This window comes from Gadus macrocephalus, chromosome 22 (genome assembly GCF_031168955.1).
Source record: "Gadus macrocephalus chromosome 22, ASM3116895v1".
Lineage (NCBI taxonomy): Eukaryota > Metazoa > Chordata > Actinopteri > Gadiformes > Gadidae > Gadus > Gadus macrocephalus.
Window position 1 is genome coordinate 5,829,739 of NC_082403.1, and position 22,114 is coordinate 5,851,852.

At 46.7% G+C, this 22,114-nt stretch overlaps 1 protein-coding gene across 3 annotated transcripts in view; it reads left to right on the top strand.

The window, feature by feature from the left end:
- The first annotated feature begins 759 nt into the window (after positions 1 to 759).
- LOC132450944 (ras/Rap GTPase-activating protein SynGAP-like) overlaps positions 760 to 22,114 on the top strand; it is a 42,669-nt gene continuing 21,314 nt past the window's right edge. For 2 of the 3 annotated variants that reach the window (XR_009523942.1, XM_060043148.1), the window contains exons 1-6: positions 13,384 to 13,770; positions 15,354 to 15,507; positions 16,191 to 16,289; positions 17,036 to 17,275; positions 19,149 to 19,484; positions 20,653 to 20,797. Coding sequence is in view for 2 of the 3 variants with exons in the window: in XM_060043148.1 (XP_059899131.1) it covers positions 13,538 to 13,770; positions 15,354 to 15,507; positions 16,191 to 16,289; positions 17,036 to 17,275; positions 19,149 to 19,484; positions 20,653 to 20,797 (1,207 nt within the window). In the remaining variant the exon portion in view is untranslated. Of the gene's footprint in view, positions 2,926 to 13,383; positions 13,771 to 15,353; positions 15,508 to 16,190; positions 16,290 to 17,035; positions 17,276 to 19,148; positions 19,485 to 20,652; positions 20,798 to 22,114 lie in introns of those variants that run through there. The other variant, XM_060043149.1, reaches the window with a different exon arrangement.

The following is a 22,114-nucleotide window of genomic DNA, read 5'->3' on the forward strand; positions in this document are numbered from 1 at the left end:
GAATGCTGCTGAATAAACGCTGGTGTTTCTGAAGTTGCTGATGTATGTGCTTGCGCATCATAAAGCCAAGGGTGACGCAAAAAACAACCGAAAAAGACCTGCAGAGAACCGCCGGAGCTAAGCAGATTTCAGACGGCTCGTTCATTAGTCAAAATGACAGCTAAGCTTGTCATTGGCATTTACGCTTTTCATAATTATCTAAGCACCCTTGTTTTTTTTATTTATCCAAATGCCTTTTAGTGCTCTGAAGGATCTTTTTGCATTCCTTCTCGTTCACGAGAACCAACAATTTGTGATGTGAGACTTCCCGAGGCCCGGACGTAATATTTGAAATGAGTTATTGAATTGTTTGTTCGAATTTTGTAAATGCTTTTCCATTGAACCTATTTCGCTGTGCATCGACTTATTTTTAAACTCCTGCGGAGCTTCTTGAAGACGGATCTCGTTCCTTCTCAAGGCTTCCTCGTTTTCTCCCCCGCAGAGAAGGCGTTGTTTGGCCTTGCCGCAGATTTAGCTATGCTCCATATATTTTTTTTACCCGGTGATTGGGAAAAAGGTGGAACTACGGCCAGTACCTTGGGGCTGCATTTAACTTATATTGTTAAATATTCCACCTTCTCAAATGATGTAATTGAAAACATTTCAGTATAGTGTACACACACACACACACACACACACACACACACACACACACACACACACACACACACACACACACACACACACACACACACACACACACACACACACACACACACACACACAGTACTATGTACTCGTTTAATGCCACAGCTTTCAGACCAGGAAGGGAAGACTGTGATTGTATCCTCACTTATTCTAGTATGGTAGTTGCCATGGTGATGCGTGTAGGTGGTGTAGTCCGTGCTGTACTCTGCGCTGTACACCCCCCCCCCGCCCCCCTTCATCTCCCTCTCCCTCGCGCTCTCCCTCTCTTGCCTATACTCTGACCATGTAGGCCTACTCCATCATACATCGCTCTACATAGTTATTGCGGACCTTTTTAATGACATCGTGTGATCGTTGACTTCATTGTTTTGCACCAGTCTCTGCGATGTCGGTCGTTTCATTGCTTAATCTCCCCCTGTTATTAGTCCCTCTGTTATTTCATCAGTTTCCATGGCGATGGGCTTGTGAGTGAGTGAACGGGTGAATGAGTGAGATTGATGGAGAAGGCAGAACATCTGGTATAGTCTCTTGTTTAATTGTGTGGTCTGCAGTAGGCCTACCGAATCCCATGTTGTTGTTTTTTCTCCAAATGTGAGAATCTCATGCTGTGATTTGATGGGCCTCTGCAGCAGAAATTTAACTTGTGCATAAAAACAATACACAGGCCAACCTGCATTTGATTGCACAAAAAATACTTTGAATCTAGAAAGGATGTTTTTGAGTCAGAATTTTGTTGATTTGCTGAATTTCAGGGATTTCACATTTGTAACATTAAAACACAGGATTTATATACAGCCCTGGCTGCCGGCTTTTGGAAACAAATGAATAAAATTGCCTTTTCAAAACTAATCAGAACTCGATTACCATCACCATATAGCTCTTTTTACCCCCACCATGCAAGGTTTTTTTTCCTTGGCTCTCGACAAACTGATAAGAAGTGCACGGTGCCGTGGTACGGAGGCGTTGGTTTCCGTTTAACGCTCATCTCCGCCCTTGAGGGAGCGACTTCGAGCTCTGCCGAGCGTCTTGTTCGCAGATCCATACACAACCACAGATAGCCCCCCAAAAACGAGCTGCGATGGCCAAGAGAGGAACGCGCTGGTAAACAGACCTCGGCGACCGTCTCCGGTGATTTTACGCGATGAATTTGGACGTTAGAGACTGCGTCCCCTCTCCTCCTCCGCGCGGCGGGATGAACTGCGGACGCATGCCAGGAGTCGCTGCCTCGGCGCCAATCAAGGGGCGAGTAGAACGCGCTCGAACCGCCGCCACCGACCGCTGGTGACGCCACTCCGGAGGTTCGGGCTGCTATATATGCGCGCTTTAATACCCAGCGTGGCATGGTTCTGCTGGTGGACGCGGCTCTCTGGTGGCGAATCGTAGGGTCGATGCGCAAGGATCGTATGGAAACCCACCTCGCCGTACACAGCGGGTACATCCAGGGTATTTATCCACTATCGGTATAGCACTAATCTAAACGCCATTGCGTCGATTTGTCACGATGTGCGGTGGAAACCTACAACAGGACCAGCGTAGCAGGTTATATCTGTCAAATCAAACTGTTCTTCTTGTCAGGTGAAACCCAATTGGCTGCCCACCACTTGAGACTCCGAGGTAACACACGACACATGGTGACGCGGAGTCTCACACTGCCTTGCGTTAAATGAAAGATTGAACATGAAAAGCACCGCTCTCCGTCTAAAAGATACGATCTGTTCAACGTTTTCCCCGCGTAATTGCACCGAGATCCCGCCGGATTGTGTGTGTGTCGGCAGAGAGTTGATGCGGGAGGTGCAGGCGGAGGAGAGACACGGGAGAGTTGCTGCCATAGCTACGAGGCATGATCGCTCTTCCTCAGTTATGGACTCGAGCGTTATGTGAGCAGCACCCTTGGAAGTCTGTTAAGCTATGGACAAAGACTGGCGTGGACACTTTGCTTGAGGGATGATGTGGAGGTATAGCCGCACAGGGAATCGATCAGTCCCCGTGGAATCCTAGGATACAGGTCTGTCACTCAGAGACCGGGACGTTGCATCCTCTCCGTTGAAACCCTTCTCTCAGGTAAACCGATTTGATCCTACTTATCGAGCCTGGGAAATCGGAAACACCGCAACCCTCATCCCGTTCCCCGTCCCCAAGTACGGCTGACGTCTATCGCCCTGCCTAACCGAGTCCCGATGTAGGCCGACTCAAGTTGTTCCCCGAAGTGACCATCATCTGGAAGTCCTGTACTTTTGGGTGAGTGACATTTTGCTCATCTTCCCGCCATTGCTGATCGCGTCTAATGTATCATCCTGCTATCCTACAATGCATCAGAAAAGCTATCAGCTATAGCTCATATACAGGATGTGTGATGTATGGTGCATAGTGGTATATTGTGTTGATTGTGTGTGAGATCATTTCTTCTGTACTGTAGAAAGACAAATGCCATACATCTGTGCATCCATCAATTATTGCTGTCCAGGATCCATGGGAGATGTGGGGGTGTGTGTGGGGATGTGTGTGTGTGTGTGTGTGGGGATGTGTGTGTGTGTGTGTGTGTGGTGGGGGGCGGGGGGCATTCCCAGTAGCACAAGGGGCATAAGGGAAGGGGGACCCCCCTGAATATTTAATCATTCCATCACAGGAGTATCTCTCTCCGCGAACGCACACATACACAACTAGAGACACACACACACACACACACACACACACACACACCCCCCTACAACTAGCGAGACACACACACACACACATACACTAGAGACTCACATACACCTAGTAACCCCCCCCCCCCACGCACACGCACACACACACACACACACACACACCTAGAGAGGGACACACATAGAGAGACAGAAAGACAGACACGCACCCACACAGAAAGACACAAGAGTGTCAAACAAGATCGTGTGTGTGTGTGTGTGGTTGAGGGCATTCCCAGTCTCACAAGGGGCAGGGGCACCCCTTAGTAATTAAACATTCCATCACAGTAGTCCACACACACACACACACACACACACACACACACACACACACACACACACACACACACACACAGAGAGAAAGACATGCACACACACACACACACACACACACACACACACACACACACACACACACACACACACACACACACACACACACACACACACACACACACACACACACACAGAGAGAGAAAGACATGCACACACACACATGCACAGAACGACAAACATCGAGACACCCAGTGCTCACTCGCAGAAGCAATATCTTTCCTACTTCTCATTTCGCTTCCCCAGTGGGAGCGGCAGAAGTTGATATTTGGACACATTGAGGGGCAGGTTCTATAAGCTGGCAGGCATCTTTTCTACCACAACACAACCGCACACGTTGACAAAGTAATAATAGCAAAAACCACGCCAACGTAATTAAAGTGCGTCTGTTGTCACTGCACCACCCATCCCCGGTCCTGATGTCACTTCACTACACATCCACGGTCCTGATGTCACTTCACTACACATCCCCGGTCCTGATGTCACTTCACTACACATCCCCGGTCCTGATGTCACTTCACTACACATCCACAGTCCTGCTCACCGCACTACACATCTACGGTCCTGTTGCCACTGCACTCACTACACATCCACAATCCTGCTCACTGCACTAGGCCTCCCACGTTCTATCTGTAGACCCTGTGACGTCACACTCGCACTGTGACATCACATCACCGCTGCAACTAGCAGTAGGAGTTTGATACGAGAGTCTTCATCGCTGCCGCCCGCAATGCCATGTGTATCAGATATTGGTTTATACCCATGGGGAAAAACACCTACATTGAATTGTTTATCGATAGTTTGCATTACAATTTATAAGTGATTAATTTAGGTCATTACGATTCATGCCTAAATTAAAATCGATACAATTGTATAAAAGTTGATTGGGTGCTTGTAAAGGTATGCACATTGTAAGACGCTTTGTTTGAAAGTACAAATCAAATAGCATGTATTGTATAATTATAATTATAAAAGCGTGGTTATGGCGAACGATTGCCTCCAAGGCTCACGTTTTTTAATTTGAATTCAAGTTAAAACCAAACTCACTTTTTAAAGTCGCTATGCCGGAAAAGCGGTCAGCAGACATGGCGCCTGGTCCGCTGAGCCCAGTGTGGCTGAAATGGCGCCTTTGCCTTTACTTGTGTCCCGGTGTTCTTCTCCAGCTTAATATTAACCTCCCCATACGGTCTTGTGGGAGGCAATTATTTTGTTTAGACGCTGCAGTTTCTAGTTTCTGCAACAGACACAGACCACCACCGTGCCACTGCATCACGGACACGTTCCTGTCCAGCACGTAGGAGCACCCGTCTCTCCTGACAACGTGGGCACCCGTTGATGAAGAGTAAATTTCCGACGTTTTATTCACCGGATATCAAAGGAAATCAAATCAGGCGACGCCGGAATTTTGAGTCAGACGTCCCTTGTTCCGCGACCTATGTGTTTCTCTTTCTCCCCGTCAGGGAAATACGACTCTATTAATACCCACCGTTTTGTGTTGATCTATAGGTTTTCAGCACATTTCAATCGTGTTGCATCACGTTTTTTTTATTTACATTCCATTGAGGAATACGTCCTCTGCCTCCGGGGATCCCGCCGTCATCCTCCCTCACACGTCTGGTTCCCCAGTTCCCACCCTCCTACCTTCCCACCTTCCTGCCATCGGCCCCCCAATGGTCCTTCCTCATCCCCCAATCCCAACTCGGTCTGGCCCTTGTTTTCCAATGCAGCTAGCTACGCTATTAATCACCTCACTAGGGTTCGATCCCCAAAGTCCACACGCATCCTTGAGCAAGAGGCCCTCCCTCCCCCCAACCCCTACCTCTTCAAGACACGGGAACACACCCAGAGGTTAAAACATCTTCTCAAGGACTCGATAGCAGCGAGCGCACCGCATCCCTCTGCATCGATACATGCATCGATACGGCTGGACCGAGAACATCCAGCGGCTTCCGCAGTCGATGTCCTTCTTGTTCTGTTTTAATGAACAACACTTTCCTTCCCCAGCGCTTTCTCAGCCCCTCCATTCACCGCGGCGGTGTTAGCCCTGTTTACATCTGGGCGTACTCTGTGTGTGTGTGTGTGTGTGTGTGTGTGTGTGTGTGTGTGTGTGTGTGTGTGTGACGTGTGTGTGTATAGACGAGGAACAGCTGGAAGGTTACGGCCAGCGCTTGGCGGCCAGGGGCCGATGAAGCTGTTTGCTGTCTCCTCCTCCGCTCCCTCCCGCTCCGTGACCTTTGGAGTCCCCGTCGAGGCGGCGGCGGCAGCAGCAGCACCTTGGCAAAAAACAAACCCCTGTCAGCACTTTCTCCGACTCCCCTCTCACGGCCCGCCATCCCACTGACCCCCCCCCCCCCCCCCCCCCTGCACCCCCACTCTCACACCGACCGACACATGCACGCACACACGCACACACACATACACACGTGCATTCACGCACACACAAACACATGCACACACACGCACACATACACGCGCATGTGCACACACACACACACACACACACACACCCATACACACACACACACACCCCCCCCCCCCCCCCCCCCACCACACTTGAACGTGTCAGGGACGACCGCCGGAAGCCTGTTTTAACCCTCTATGTTGTCCCGCTCTGTGCTGAAACGACGAGTAGATGGTCACTACATGATGGAGTGGTTCAGTGGAGATAACCGTTGGCCACAGCCTCAGCTTGGGTCGCGTTTGCACCTCCCTTTTGTTTCCGGTTTTATTTGAAGTTGAGCGTATTTTAAAGACGACATGGAGCGGAGTTATATTTGACGGGTCCTTTCATCAATGTACTTGCATTGGCCGTTCCCAAAGTGTCTAACACCCTGTAGCATATTCTTCACAAGTCACAATTTACCAAATTAATTTATTAAAATCACCCACCGGCAACTCATAATGGATGGACTTTTAGCTGACACATTTCATTCATTATTTTATTTTTTATGATGTGAATTATTATTACATTACTCTTATTAAGGTTTTAACTACATCAGTGCCCCCCTCCTAAACGCCCAGCAGCACATATGTGCAGAAAGACACGAGAACCACTTTGTTCCCATGGTAACTGGCCGCACTTCCCTTGGCAGTCTCCTACTGACAGAGGGACAGACAGGGGTGAGCCAAAATGAAAGGGAGAGACGGATAATATGGAGATAAGGAAGAGCAAAGGCAGATACAGTTCCTATGGCTTGTCTCAGAGGAAATTCACCCTGCATTCTGATTCAATAAAGAAAACGCTGCACTCTGCAAGAAAGGAACACCACCATCACCATCACCACCACCATCACCACCACCACCACCACCACCACCAACTGGTTTCTGGAGCAAAATGGGAGCAATAAGGGAGAGTTCTTTTTCCATCCCAGCGGTTATGATATTTCCCGTCTAATAGTGACTTTATTCCTCGGTCGATTGCTCACTTACCGCCCACACTAGCTGTACCTCTACAACTCGGCCACCCTCACCCGTACCCGCCCGTCGTCAAGCACCACTGCATCAATATTCTACTCGTCGCGTTCTTCTCCATGTCTGAGTGGCTACCGGACAACCTTCAACACAACAGACGAGCCCTCACCAAAAATCTGCTTTATTTGAAAAAAACAAACAAACAAAAAAAAACAAAAAAAAAAACACGTTTGCTACTGTCCACTGGGTAGCCTGATCTTCCAGCACACATCTAGGAGGACACGCCCATTTGATGTCAGAAGAGGCAGATTTTCCAAACGGCTTCTAACGTCAAATCACACTCACACCCGGTGGTATAATCTGTCACCTTTAAAATATTCTGCTCTGAAATCCTATTGATAACCCCTATCAACCTTGACCAAGACATCAGCTTTAAAGAGACAGATAGTCCCGTTCTTAACAGTGGTCAGTCAGCCATCTATCCTTTGAAGCATAATCCACCAACTGAAAAAAATTGTCATTAGCGCCATTTTAAAAGTAAACTTGAATCCCGAAGCGCTTCCCAGGTTCTACCACGGCCACTTAACGGACAAACCCCTCCTGGATGGATCGGTGATCAGGGTTGGGTCTTGATGTTTTCTTTTGGAACCAGGCACAGAGGAAAGGTGTGTGTCTGGCCCTGTATAGCTCAACATCCCTTAAGCTCGTGGATTAGCACAGCCCTCCTCTGTTATTGGGTCTGTATAGAGTCTCGAAAATAGATTGCATCGAGTCATAGCCTGTATAAGGAACGTGGCTGGAAGTATGCATATTGCAGCCATATTGCATTTGTTTTTGTGTCAGCCGAACGAAAAGGAAATAATGGAAATAAGCAGTGATTTGCTTTATTTAGCAATTATGGCCATGTGGAAGCTGGTAGTTAGAACTGAGTGCGGATTTGTTATATATTGAAATTCCCTTGTAAAATATTCTTAGATGATTTTGTTATTCATAAAAATAAAAATAAAAATCGTCCCCCGCCACAGCTGGTAAATGAAAAACACGCATCCAAGTGAGACGAGGATGCATTTTTGTGACGTATCATTTGCACATTAACATTCATGAGTTGATTTGCTTTATTCTTCTAACCAGTGAGTGAGTCATATGCAACACGTTTTCCTACGGGGTTACACTTGCTTCGACCTTGACTCTTACACACAACCACATAGAACCTCCAGCTATACAAAAACACACATCACCAAGGCTGGATTCTGATTGGCCGTCTATCGTGATTCATCTCGCGCTTCCTGCTAAATCTCCAGATGTTTCCCCCGCTGTACCGACTGTCGATTGGCTGAATCTGCTCTCCAAGAAGTTCAACTGCATGACTAATCGTGTCGAGGATACTTTGCCGTGCGGTCGCGTACAACCATTGTGATTGGCTGCGGGGGGTTTTGACGGGAAGCGCATCGACGGTTGACGTCGACTTTGATAACGCTGCCGTTCCGATGCATCCGAATTCTGGCATTGGAATGCACCCCTAGACCTACTCCAATGACTGCTGGCAGTGACCACATTCCACCTCCTGTGCGAAGGTTGCATCACTTTAAACAGTTGCTGTGTCTGTGTTTGTGAGTGAAAGAGTGATGTGCATGGATATATATGTATATATATATATATATAGAAGTATATCTTTCCAACACCCACTCACTGTATTCTCTCTCTCTCTCTCTCTCTCTCTCTCTCTCTCTCTCTCTCTCTCTCTCTCTCTCTCTCTCTCTCTCTCTCTCCACACACTGCTAGCTACCAGCGGCGTTTTGCCACCCACACACTCCACCCTGACATCAATTTACATTCTGAATACAGAATGTTTGTGCGCTCCATGCAGACATGCAGTGAAAATCCCCTCCAGAGATGCAGGTGACCGGCGCGTTACCCACCTGTTAACGTTAATCTGTGTTGTGTGTCTATTGTGACAACAACCTGCAGATTATTATACCGGCGTATGATTGGCCATGGTCTCTGCGGTGACTGGGAGGAGTGTGTGTGTGCGTGTGCGTGCGTGCAAAGCCCCCTCAGGAAACCTAGGAAACAGAAATCCTCCTATTCCTCTAACCAGGGGAAGATTTTCCCTGCAGTAAAGAAACACAATATAGTTGGGTTAGACTGAATGTGTGCTCTCTCACTCTCTCTCCCTCCTGCTGTCTCCCTCTCTCTCTCTCTCTCTCTCTCTCTCTCTCTCTCTCTCTCTCTCTCTCTCTCTCTCTCTCTCTCTCTCTCTCTCTCTCTCTCTCTCTCTCTCTCTCTCTCTCATATATTTATATATATATATCTGCCTCCCCCCATCTGTCAAAGTATTGCCCTGCATCGTGTGTGCGTGTTAATGTTTGTGTGTTAATGTGTGTGTGTTGTTATTGTGGGCTCTGCAGTGTGCGGCCCGGTGGACTTGCAGTCGGCTTCATATTGTGTGTTTGTGTGTGTGTGTGTGTGTTTGCCTGTGTGTGTGTGTGTGTGTGTGCCAACATCTTCCCGCGGTTCAAGTGCAAGCCTTTAGAGTTGTTTCCATGGATACCAAACAATTAGCCGGGATTCAGAATAGAAGCTGGAGAGTAGCCTATTCACAGGCTCCACCCAGCCCGGCCGTGATGGGCGACAGCAGCCACCTAGTGCTCTCTCTGGAGAGAGAGACAGGGAGAGATTAGCAAATTTGCTAATTCGGGTAATGAATCATTTCCACCCTTTGACAAAAAAAAGCGCAGCACAGAAGATAAAAATAGCGTTCAAAACAGAGGTGCTGTTAATTTATTTGTTTAGTTTTTCCCCTAAAGTGTGTGTGTGTGTGGGTGTGTGTGTGTGTGTGTGTGTGTGTGTGTGTCACTGTTTTAGTCCCTCAATGCATGCTGTTACTGTAGGTGCTGTACTGCATCATTTTGCTGGTGCTGCATCATTCTGCCACCTGGCAGTATGTCTTCAGTGGCGAGGCCTTAGGGGGAAGCACAACAGAATGAACTCCAGCATTCTGTGGGAGTCTGGGACAACGGACGGCAGCCTTTTGAGACACTGGAGCGAAGGTTCATCCATACCCACTTCGCAGGGACAATTAGGAGGGAAACCGATTTAATGACTGCACTTTATATTCCTTTGTGTTTTCATTAGCAGTTAATTTTTTTTACTGCAATTTTTATATAAAATAAATTTTATATATATAATTTATATTTAAAGGGGCAATATTATGATTGTGCTTTATATTTTAAGCCATGACAAGCCATTTGTCAAGACTAGTGGGAGTGTCCTCAAGGATGTATGATAATAATAATAATATCTTTATTTATATAGCACCTTTAAAAACAATGGTTTACAAAATGCTTTGACATAAGACATTTAGGAAGACATTTAGGAAGAGAATAGAAAGAATAAACAGACGGTATCATGTAAAAGCAAGTCTATAAAAATGTGTTTCAAGAAGTGATTTAAAAGAGGTTACTGATGGATAGATAAGCAACATTTGCTACAGTCCACTGGGTAGGCTGGTAGGCTGATCTATCCAGTGTGCATCTAGGTGGACACGCCCACTTGTGATGACACTAAAACGCAGGAAAAGTCTTCTAATTGCCACCCCACTCACACCTGGTAGCATAATACCACCCCTTTAACCTTTCATTTATCCAGGAAATCGCATCGAGGTTAGGTGCTCATTTTGCATGAGAATCTATAGCTATATTCGTCACAACAACAAGTGGTTTAGGTGGGGTGGGGAATTAGTGAATGAGATGGCGAATAATCTCAGCATCTGCCAGTTAACAGTTTAGCACCTTAATTAGCTGTGGTGTGATCCTCTGTGCCCTGGTTGCTCCAAACAGCTGCTCCGAACGTGCCCCCTGTCTAGCCTTGCTCTGGTTTGAGGAGAAGATTAGCATTGTTAGTCTCGTAGCATAATTATTACCATAGTAATATTTTTGCAAAGTTGTGATAGCTAAGCTAACTCTACTTTCCTAACGCTGCTGATTCGCTGTGCCTCATTGGCTATATACTAAGCCAATCAGAGTGCTTTTTACTTTCCATGATCACTACCTGCCTAAGTCATCTATTTCTGAAATCTCTGAAGTTTAATTCAAGATGAATATTGAAATATGACTCAAGCAATTATGCTATGAGGCTAACAACATGCTATGCAGTTGAGCATAGCTGGGCCATTTTTTTTATATTGCAGTCGTATTATTTAAATGTTTGTAGCTGTTTTGGTTCCATTTGAGGGTGTTTATGTTGATCGCTCTCCTATATCTGTTAACTTATTCTACATAAGTGGCTTTCTATGAGCGCATGTGCTTGATGATAAGTGCATGAGAATGTGAATGTAGCTATGACTAACAGCTGGTTGAAATCACAGATAAAATCCCGTAATAAAAACATCCAGTAATAGCAGAACTGATTTAATTAAGTAAAAAAAAAAGAGATAGAAAAACAAGATAATATGAAAATGTTTAAGAGTTTAAGCATTGATGGAATATTGAAAAGATGGGGGGTAAAAAGAAAGCTTAAAAAATCTAGGCTGGCATACCACAAGAGGCTAAATATTATGCAGTGTTTTGTACTAATATAATATATGAGACTATGTTGTCTTATGCTGAAGCTGCAACATCATTTAGTCTTTTACTGCTCTCTACTGAGGACATTGATTCAATTGCAGCCAATGGGGTCGCTGGGGGTGACATCTCTCCCCGCCTCCCTTTTCCATCTCATGCTCTGATTGGCCCTCCCACTTAATGTGTGAATTGCCTGACCCATGGTCTCCATTTATCTTCCAGACTAAAACACACAGACAAAACTGTCTGTCCAACTAACAGCCTCCAGCTAAATCATTTGCTCGTCAACGTTTTTCGTTCCCGGTTTTTGCCATAAAATATTAAACAGAAGATGTTTTATTCTCGGCTACTTTCGCTAAGTATCGTTTTCAATTTAGTCTAGTCTCTGGGTAATGAATAGTGTGTGTGTGTGTGTGTGTGTGTGCGTGTGTGTGTGTGTGTGTGTGTGTGTAGTGCTGCACCTGCTTGTGAATCACCCCGTCAAAACACATTTATGTTGTCTGTTTCTTTTGAGTTTGTGCTAATAAATCCAACATGCGTCATCCTCTAACCTTAAAGTTAAAGGTCATCAATCACCCAGTCGTACAGGTGGGTCATGCAGGTGTTGTTCTCAACGTGGGTGTCAGTAACACTACCGGAGTGTAACATTAGGGGCGTTGTCTCCTAACCTCTGCGAAGTCTGAAACACGCAGCGCCCCGGTAGATTACAGGCTTACAGTGGGCCGTTGATATCTGATGATGCATTTGGTATTTGGTTTGAAATGTGTCATAAAGGTCCTTTCTTTGTATGTACAGACCGACCACCTGATTATTCGTAGCCCCGATCAACCTAGTACCGATCAGAAGAGTGCAATGTGCACGCGTTCATTGGCACGCATAGACATGACGGGCATATGTTGTTTATGTGTTGATTGGATTGAAAAACAGTTCACTCCTCAGACCCAAACTTGGGTTCAAGATAAGCTATAGATAATATCGGTATATGCCATTTGGTGGACGCTTTTTATCTAAGTATCAGTGCATAGATTCATATTTACCTTACAATAGAATACAAAGTCAGGCCTGGCTGACTTCTTCACGGATTAACATAGCTTCAGCAGAAGTGTGTTTGCGTGTGTGTCTGTCTGTGTGTGTGTGTATGTGTGTGCGTTTGTTCGTGTGCGTGTGTGTGTTTGTGTGTCCGTGTGCGTTTGTTCGCGTGCATGTGCGTGTGTTTCTGTGTGTGTGCCTTCTATAGGCTGCGTTCGTCTGTCCATGTGTGTATCCCTGTGTGTGTGTGTGCGTGTTTGTCCCCATGCGTGTGTGTGTGTGTGCGTTGCTGGTACCCTACCAACAGCAGCTGTCGGGCTCCTAATGATGAAGCAGCAGGGCCGACCGGAAGAGGCTTCAAAGTCCTTTAACACTTCAAAGGCCGCTGGTCTGCTCTCATTGGACGACTGCCGTGTCGACATTGATTGATTCCCGCCGACCCCCCCACCCCCAGCCTAAGCTTAAAGGTCGATAATGGCTTTAAGATCATGACGTAGGGTTGCTAAGTGATCACTTCAAGGATTATTATTGGTTTGAATCAAGTCATGGAATCCAGAAAATCGTTTTCCCAATCACTGTTTCCCTGTGTGTTGATGGCTGCTGCTCTGTGTGTCTGCCCCCCCCCCCCCCCCCTCCAACCCTACCCTGCTACACCTTCCCTTCTCCAACCCCCCCAGACCAACCTGACCGGGCAGGATTTGTCCCCTGCAAGAGTGTCCAGCATGGAAACCCCTCCCAACGCCACGCCACAACCCTTCAGACAGGCAGTGAGAACACCACGGGCGTTTGCGGGCGTCTTCAGTGCCTTAGTAACCGGCACCCACATAGCCCATGAATACACACGCGCAGCCACTCCTCTCACCTCTCCTTTTGGCCACCTCAGACGGGTGTGATCTCATGGCCGGTTTGTCTTCCTCTCTCCCGCCCGTCGCGTCTTACCAGAGCTTCCTTAACCGACGCCTGAAGGGCTCCATCAAGAGAGCCAAGAGCCAGCCCAAACTGGACCGGACCAGCAGCTTCCGACAGATGATTCTACCCCGCTTCCGCAGCGCGGACCAGGAAAGGTAAGAGTTTTTTTTTGTAATAATTTTACATTATTTCGTTCATGATTATAATCCCGTTTTTGTTTTTGTATTGTTGGCACTGCAGAGGCGCTTCCTTCCTCAGGGTCCTGTGTGCGATGAGTATCACTCGAGTTAATGACGATTCTCTCTTATCAAACCAGCAGCTTGTTGATGTCGGCTCACACTGAAATCTCCACGTTTACTTTTCGACGTGACACTCTCTTTCTTAGCGTCTCACCGAATCCAGGATTGATTAGTTAAAATAAAACACAAACAAAAAAGGCAGTCAAGGAAACATCTTTGTTCTCTAAATATATAGGCTGGATCAGGGAGGCTTTTTTCCCCCCCAAATACCTAAAGGTCCATATATGTTCCCAGCTTACCCTTATGTATGATCTAAATGGGATTAGTGTTGACGAAGACAGCAGCCATACAAAGATTCAGAACGCGTCCGGTCTGCTTGCTCACACGCAACCCACGCACATTTTAAGTATGCGTGTTTTAGACAAGCACAGAGAGGGATAATGCTACCCTGAGAAGTATTATATTTAACACATCGCTGTGCTCACCATCTCCGGCAGCTGAACACCCCCAGAAGACACCCGAATGCAGATCAGTAGCTCCTCACACTCTCCCTGCAAACGGACATGGGATCGCCGAGTGCCGGGATAAAGTCAAGCCTAATGAGTGGCTTGATATCCCCCGGTCTTCCAACTGGGAGTTATGGCACTCACATGTTGAGGAGCCTTGGTGCAAAGCCCGACATCTGCTGCACTCCTCGATGCCGTCTTGAGCAAAATGTCCTCAGACCCTTCAAAAGAGAGTGGCTATAGGATAAAAGCATTTTGCTAAACGACTTGAGTGGTAAAAGACATGTCATAATCAGATCCAAGTGCTTGGCGTCTCCATGACACGTCTGATGGCGTTCGTCTCCCTGTTGAAAGGTTTTGAGTTCACATCCCTTAATCTCTTCAATCTATCCGCAGTTCTGTGTAAAAGCAAAGGCTAAATGCTAAACTACTAGAGAGAATGGTGAAATAGTACCGAGACGTCTCACAATGAGAGCAGAGCCTTGAGCGAGGGGAGGGAAGGGAGGGAACTGGGGGAGATACGCAGGCATGAGTCGGGGTGTTTGACTCCCAGCTGAAAGGTACTGGTTTCCCGGGCTACCTGTCAGCCTCCATGAGCAAGACGCCGTTACCCCTACCTGCTCCTTCATGACATCTTAAAACCAAAAGTCAGACTCCATCATCAGTTCCTTCTGAAGTGAAGCCTTAATAATACAGTGAAGCCTTAATAATAAATTCAACTTATATAGTGCTTTTCTAAATACTCAGGCGCTTATCTGAGTGAACACAGAATAAAATAATTTAATATAAAAGAAATTAAAATACTAAAAAAATTCTACAATGATTAAATAGGATAAAATTAGGTAGCTAAAAAACAGAAATAGGTATATAAGACTAGGAATATTTAAAAGGAGGGAGGGGAGAGAAGGGAAGGAGGTTGTGAGTTGGAACCGATCTCTTCCCCCACCGCACTGTAACGTCCCTCACCCTGTCCCTATGCCCCCCCCCCCCCAGGACCCGCCTGATGCAGAGCTTCAAGGAGTCCCACTCCCACGAGTCGCTGCTGTCCCCCAGCAGCGCGGCCGAGGCTCTGGACCTGGTCCTGGACGAGGAGGCCGTCATCAAGCCCGTCCACTCCAGCATCCTGGGCCAGGAGTACTGCTTCGAGGTGGGCCCCCACGGCCCCCACGGCCCCTAGAGTTCATTACAGAGCTTTATGAGCTCCTGAATGCATTTATTATATGATTGTGTTTGTGTTTATTAATTGATGCATTGATTTGTTTTTTCTATTTGTTTATTTGTTCATTTATTTATTTCTGCAGGCATTAAGGTATTCATTTGTCATTTTTACTTTCGTTTTTCACTTTCACATGATGAGTCTTTTATTCATCATGTGTTTATTTATATTGACTTTATTATTCCGTCTTATTCCGATGACGTTAGGCCAAGCTGTGAAAATTATTTCAGGTTTGAAAATAAACCCCCATGAAGGTACCACTTTTCATCTAGATATAATTAACAACAAACAACTTACAAATTATTTTTCCAACCTATTTAACACATCATATTTTACATGATTAATCCTGTTTTAATTGTCCTCGGATTCAAAGGTCTCGCTTCCGTCTTCTTAAGTGCATGCGGTATTTTCATAATAGGAGTTGAATAATGCAAATTATTTTCTCTGTCTCCAGAATTAAAGTTCATCTCCAGGATTAGCCCAAAGCTTAAGTTTTAAAATGCATAAACATTGTCTGCACAGCCCGTTGGGGGAGCAGTGTGTTGGGCCGGAGGCGGTGGTCCTCAGGCTGGATGTGAGGAAGCTGTTTCATGGTCCGTCGTGTCTGTCCTCAGGTCACCACCAACTCTGGGACAAAATGTTTCGCCTGCCGGTCGGCCTCGGAGAGAGACAAGTGGATCGAGAATCTGCAGCGAGCGGTTCGGCCCAACAAGGTGATTGTTCTTCGTCCTTCGTTCACGATGGTTTAATCGGAATGTAGTGCTTTTATTTTTTTTGTCAGACTTGAGAATTTTTTTTCTTGTCAGAGAAATGTTTCAAGTGTCAGGTTTATTGGTAATGTCATAAACAACCAAAGTTAGCAACCTTAAAGCAGCTGTAGCTAAAACAACATCCCCCTCCTTCTCTAGTCCCTCCCTCCCTACAGCAAGATTAATTCCTGGAACCCATCAGGTGAGAGATGTCCTGATTGGTTATAAATCACCCGGGAGTGGTCCTTAATCGAGATGGTCTCATAAAGAGGCAGACGCAGTCAACATTCTCAAAGGATAGCTCTTGAATCTTATCTAGCAGCTGTAAAAAAAAAATGGGGTTAGAAAAAAATTAAATAAAAATTATGTGTTATGCAGGGATGCTGAAGAAAATACAAAATGCTGAAGAAAATGCTGAGAAAAAGAAAAAAAGACCTCCACTTAAGATGAACAATGAGATTCGTTTTAACTCACCCTGTGAGACAAATTCAGGAAGAAAAGAAACCAAAAGTCTCAAATTCTCTCTCTGTCTCCGTCCCTGTCTCTGTCTCTCTCTCTCTCTCTCTCTCTCTCTCTCTCTCTCTCTCTCTCTCTCTCTCTCTGTCTCTGTCTTTCTGTCTCTGTCTCTCTTTTATCTCCCTCCCTCTCTCTATCCCCCTCCCTCCCTCCCTCTCTCTATCCCCCTCCCTCCCTCTCTCTCCCCACCCCAGGACAACAGCCGGCGGGTGGAGAACGTGCTGAAGCTGTGGATCATCGAGGCGCGCGACCTGCCCACCAAGAAGCGCTACTACTGCGAGCTGTGTCTGGACGACATGCTGTACGCCCGCACCACCAGCAAGCCCCGCACGGACACCGTGTTCTGGGGCGAGCACTTTGAGTTCAACAACCTGCCCACCATCCGCAGCCTCCGCTTCCACCTCTACAAGGAGACGGATAAGAAGAGACGCAAGGTACGGGCCGGGGGGCTGAGGGGTGGGATTGGTTGAATTAGAGCAGGGATGGGCAACTTTCATGATAAAGAGGGCCACATTTTTCATCACAACCATCAGAGGGCCACATGACTGCACACCTCAACTAAACGTGAGCTGAGAGAAGCTAGACAATTTTGTATTTGGTAGATATGATTTCCTGTATTCTGGTGCATTTTGAGGATGGCCACTTACTAAAAAATCTTCCTGAAACATAATCTATGTACGGTGTTTTAATTGAACCAACATACATTCATTTCATGTTTTCCATGCTCAAACAGCCACATGAATGGGTAGTATTTTTATCAGTGCAAAGGGCTCACATACATCATCATTCAATGATGTCACAAAACTGAAAAACAGTGGCCCAACATTGAGTGCAACACTCGATGAACTCAAACCCAACAAGCATGCTATTCATTACAGTTGTAGTAGTTGGTGGCGACTTAAGTGGATATCTTTAATGACTGATATCGTTTCTAAGCAAACTAGACGCATGGGTTTGCCTTTGAATTCTATGAATTCTTCTCATCTTTCTTGACCGAGTTTTCTGTAACTCGATCAATATTATTATTATTATTATTATTATTTTTTTAATTTATTTTAATTATGTGCGGGCCTGACTGAATGAGGATGCGGACCGCCAGTTGCCCATCCCTGAATTAGAGATTTGCAAATTTGTGGTGGGTCTCCTACAGCACATTACAGCTCGGGTGGCCGCCTATTTTTAAAAAAATATGTTATACAAAAGTATAAAATAATCTAAACTTCATTCACTCTCTGCGTATAGATCAACACAGACTTGCGGTCTGACGGCCTGAATGAAAATAAGCATAAATGGTCCACCTTTAAAAGAGTGCAATTACCAAAGGGCCCTTGAATTGTTATTTTTAAACCGCGAAGGTTAGCCTGTGGCGGTGCTCGATGTCAGCTCAGCAATAAGCAGTGACTGTGATCATTGTGTAAGTTTAATAAATAATTGTTGAATGTAGTACAAAATCTGTTGTCTATTGCACAAACAAGCCCCCGTCAGACAGCCACCCCCCCCTCTCCCGGTCAGACGGCAAACCCCTCCACCTAAGGTAACACATTTTCTGTGGGAAACCCTGTAATGATTTTTCGTTTTTATTAAGAAATTAAATGGTAAATGGACTGCCTTTTATAAAGCGCTTTTCCAACCAGAGGCCAATCAAAGCGCCTTACAATATTGCGTAACGTTCATTCATTCATGCACACATTCACACACCGACGGCAGAGTCAGCTGGGCCAGGTGACACTCAGCTCGTCGGGAGCAGTTAGGGTGAGGTGTCTTGCTCGGGGACACCTTGACACTCAAACTAGCAACCTGATAACCAGGTTTATGGTTGCCAGCCAACCCGCTCTACCTCCTGACCCAATTGTCGCCACAACAAAATGAATTTGATGTATTATTCCTCTTGAGGCTGGCTTTGTATTGTGGGCAATTTTTGTAAGGGGATGGACGGTACCAAAGGTTTTCTTTACAATGTCCCCCCACTATGATTTATTGAATAACTTTTGATTGAACTGGCATCTTTCTTGGTAGGGTTCCTTCTGTATCAAACAGTAACCTCACAATGTCGGTAAGCTGAATATCAGGGTATTATATATATACATATATATATATATATATGCAAAAAAAATGAACAAACACAGAACATACACACACAGATTTTCTGTAGAAAATGTTGGTTCCACGTGACCACGCCCATTTATGGTGCATCCTGCCCCAAACGATCTCCTCAAACCCCATATTCTCCCCACTCCCACTCTAAAGTCCTTGAAACCCCCATGATGCCCTCCTCACGCCCTCTCCTCCTCTCCCCCCCCCTCCCAGGAGAAGAGCACCTACCTGGGGCTCGTCAGCATCCCCATCTCCAGCATCACCGGCCGCCACTTTGTGGAGCAGTGGTACCCGGTCATCCAGTCCAGCGTGCTGGCCAAGAGCGGGGGCGTGGGCAGCGGCAAGGTGATCAACGCCTCGCTGCGCGTCAAGTCGCGCTACCAGACCATGAGCATCCTGCCCATAGAGCTGTACAAGGAGTTTGCAGAGTACGTCACCAACAACTACCGCACGCTGTGCGCCGTGCTGGAGCCGCTGCTCAGTGTCAAGAGCAAGGAGGAGGTGGCGTTCGCCCTCGTGCACATCCTGCAGAGCACGGGCAAGACCAAGGTGAGGGGGAGGTCACGTGGCCAGAGGGGTCGTCGGGAGGGAAATGTAGCACACAACGGCTGCTGACAGTGTGCATCAATCTGTCTTTCCGTCTCTCTGTTTGCTTGTCTGTTTGTGTCCGTCTATTTGTCTGTATTATATTTCAGTCGGTTTATATATCTGTATCTCTGTCTGTTAAAATATTTTCTGTATCCGTCTATCTGTCTCACTATCTAACTGTCTGTCTAACTCGTTATCTGTATCTGTCTTTCTGTCTGTCTTTGTAACTGTCTTTGTGATGTGATTTGAACAGAACCGAAAGACTGACTGACAGGCATATATATATATATATATATATATATATATATATATATATATATATATATATATATATATCTGTCTGTCAGTCAGTCTTTCAGTTCTGTCCAAATCACATTTGACAGTTCTTTCAAGCGTTTCAAACCCCCAATGTCCTGGAGGGAGTCTTATATCTTATTCATCCTGTTGTTTCGATGCCACCCCGGATATTTCCACGGTACAGACTGTACCCGAAAAGGTCAAATGAGAGACAACAGGAACACCTTCCCTCTCCTCACTGCCGCCGCCTCCTTCCTAATTTCTCTCCTCTCTCTCCTCCCTCTCTTCTCTCCTCCCTCCCTTTCCTCTCTCTCCCCCCTCTCCCTCACTCCTCTCTCCTCCTGCTCCCCCTCCTCAATCTCTTCACTCCTTCCTCTCTCCTCCCTAAAATCCCTCTGCTCCCTCCCCTTCCTCCCCCTCTCCTTCCTCCCCTCTCTCCTCAATGGCCTCACTCCTACCCCTCTCCTCCCTCTCCCTCTTATCCCTCTCCACTCTGCTCTCCTCCTCCCTCTCCCTCACTCCTCCCTCCCTCCCACCTCTCCTCCCTCCTCCCCCTCCTTCCTCTCCCTCTCTCCTCCGTCTAATCCCTCTCCTTCCTCCCCTATCTCCTCCCTCTCACTCTCTCCTCCCTCTAATCCCTCTCCTCCCTCCCTCCTCACTCTAATCCATCTCTCCTCCCCCTAATCCTTCTACTCTCCCTCTCCTCTCCTCTCCCACTCCCTCTCCTCTCCTCTCCTCTCCTCTCCCTCTCCCTCTCCCTCTCCCCCTCCTCTCCCCCTCCTCTCCCACTCCCTCTCCTCTCCTCTCCCCCTCCTCTCCCTCCCCTCCCCAGGAGTTCCTGTCAGACATGGCGATGTGTGAGGTGGACCGCTTCATGGACCGGGAGCACCTGATCTTCAGGGAGAACACCCTGGCCACCAAGGCTGTGGAGGAGTACCTGAAGCTGATAGGACACCGATACCTCAAAGACGCTATAGGTAAACCGGAGGGCGCATGGACCCTGCACACACTCGCCTCATCGTCTTCATCGTCGTCAGCATCCCCATCATCATCATCCTCATCGTCAACATCATCCTGATCATCCTTATCGTAAGCATCATCAGCACTGCCGTCATCATCATCATCATCATCGTCAGCATCATCAGCATCGCTATCATCCTCCTCCTCCTCCTCCTCCTCCTCCTCCTCCTCATCATCTTCATTATCATCAGTGTCTCCTCCTGTGTGGAAAAGCATTAGGGAATAAGGTAAAGCGTCTGTGGTGCTTTGCATAGACACTTTCTGAGAACACTTCCTCCATGCACTCACTGAACGCACTCCCTCCTCCCAAAGCCCCTCCAGGGCCATGCAGCAGTAGCCCCCCCACCCCAACAGCCACTCGAATATCGCTGGAATATACTTATAATCTAAGAGCTAGCCCAGAGGCATGTGTCGTAAGAGGCCGTTACACTGGTTCTATTAGTGTAACACTCTCTTCTGCTCACGATTTGAGGGGAACCAATCTCATGTAATTCCCTTGTTGTCCACTTTTAATTAATTGCGTGTATTTGAGTGTACTCTGTTTTATTCCAGTGGAGCAAATGGTCCGATATTCTTGGACACCGGGTGGGGTTAAGATTGTCTGATGTCCTCGGGTACAGTAGCGGGTACAGTAGCGGGTTCAGTAGCGGGTTCAGCCGCCAGCTGTTCCGTGCGTTGAATACATGACTCCACACAGGGAGGTCTGCTCATTACTAACCTCATTTTGTGGAATGATGACGCCGAAGTTCTATTTAATAAAAGTGATTCTTCGGTTAATAAAATGCGGTCACGGTCGTGGCCACTTGGTTTTACCCCCAGCTTCACTTCATCTAATCTCACGGTGACTACGACTTTTTTATTGTCCTCGCTCGGAATTGATTTCAAACAGTTATATTTATTCACCGGGTGACTTCAACCCTTTCACTGACGGGATGAAAACCCCAGACTGTGCGGTGTCGAGATACCAAATCTCATCAACTTTCGACACACACATTTCACGGGTTCGGCTCCGTAATATTTTCATGGAGATATTAACGTTCTATATTCGACACGGAGGCTGAATGCATCACAAGAACGTCAACGGTGTGTGTGTGTGTGTGTGTGTGCGTTTGTGTGGCTGTGCTTGTGTGTCTGTGTGTCTGTGTGTGTCTCTGCGGTTTCTGTGTGTGTGTGTGTGTGTCTGTGTACGATTGTGTGCTTCTGCATGTGTGCTTGCATACGTGTGTGTGCGTGTGTGTTTCTCTGTCTGCATGTGTGTGTGTGTGTCTCTATAC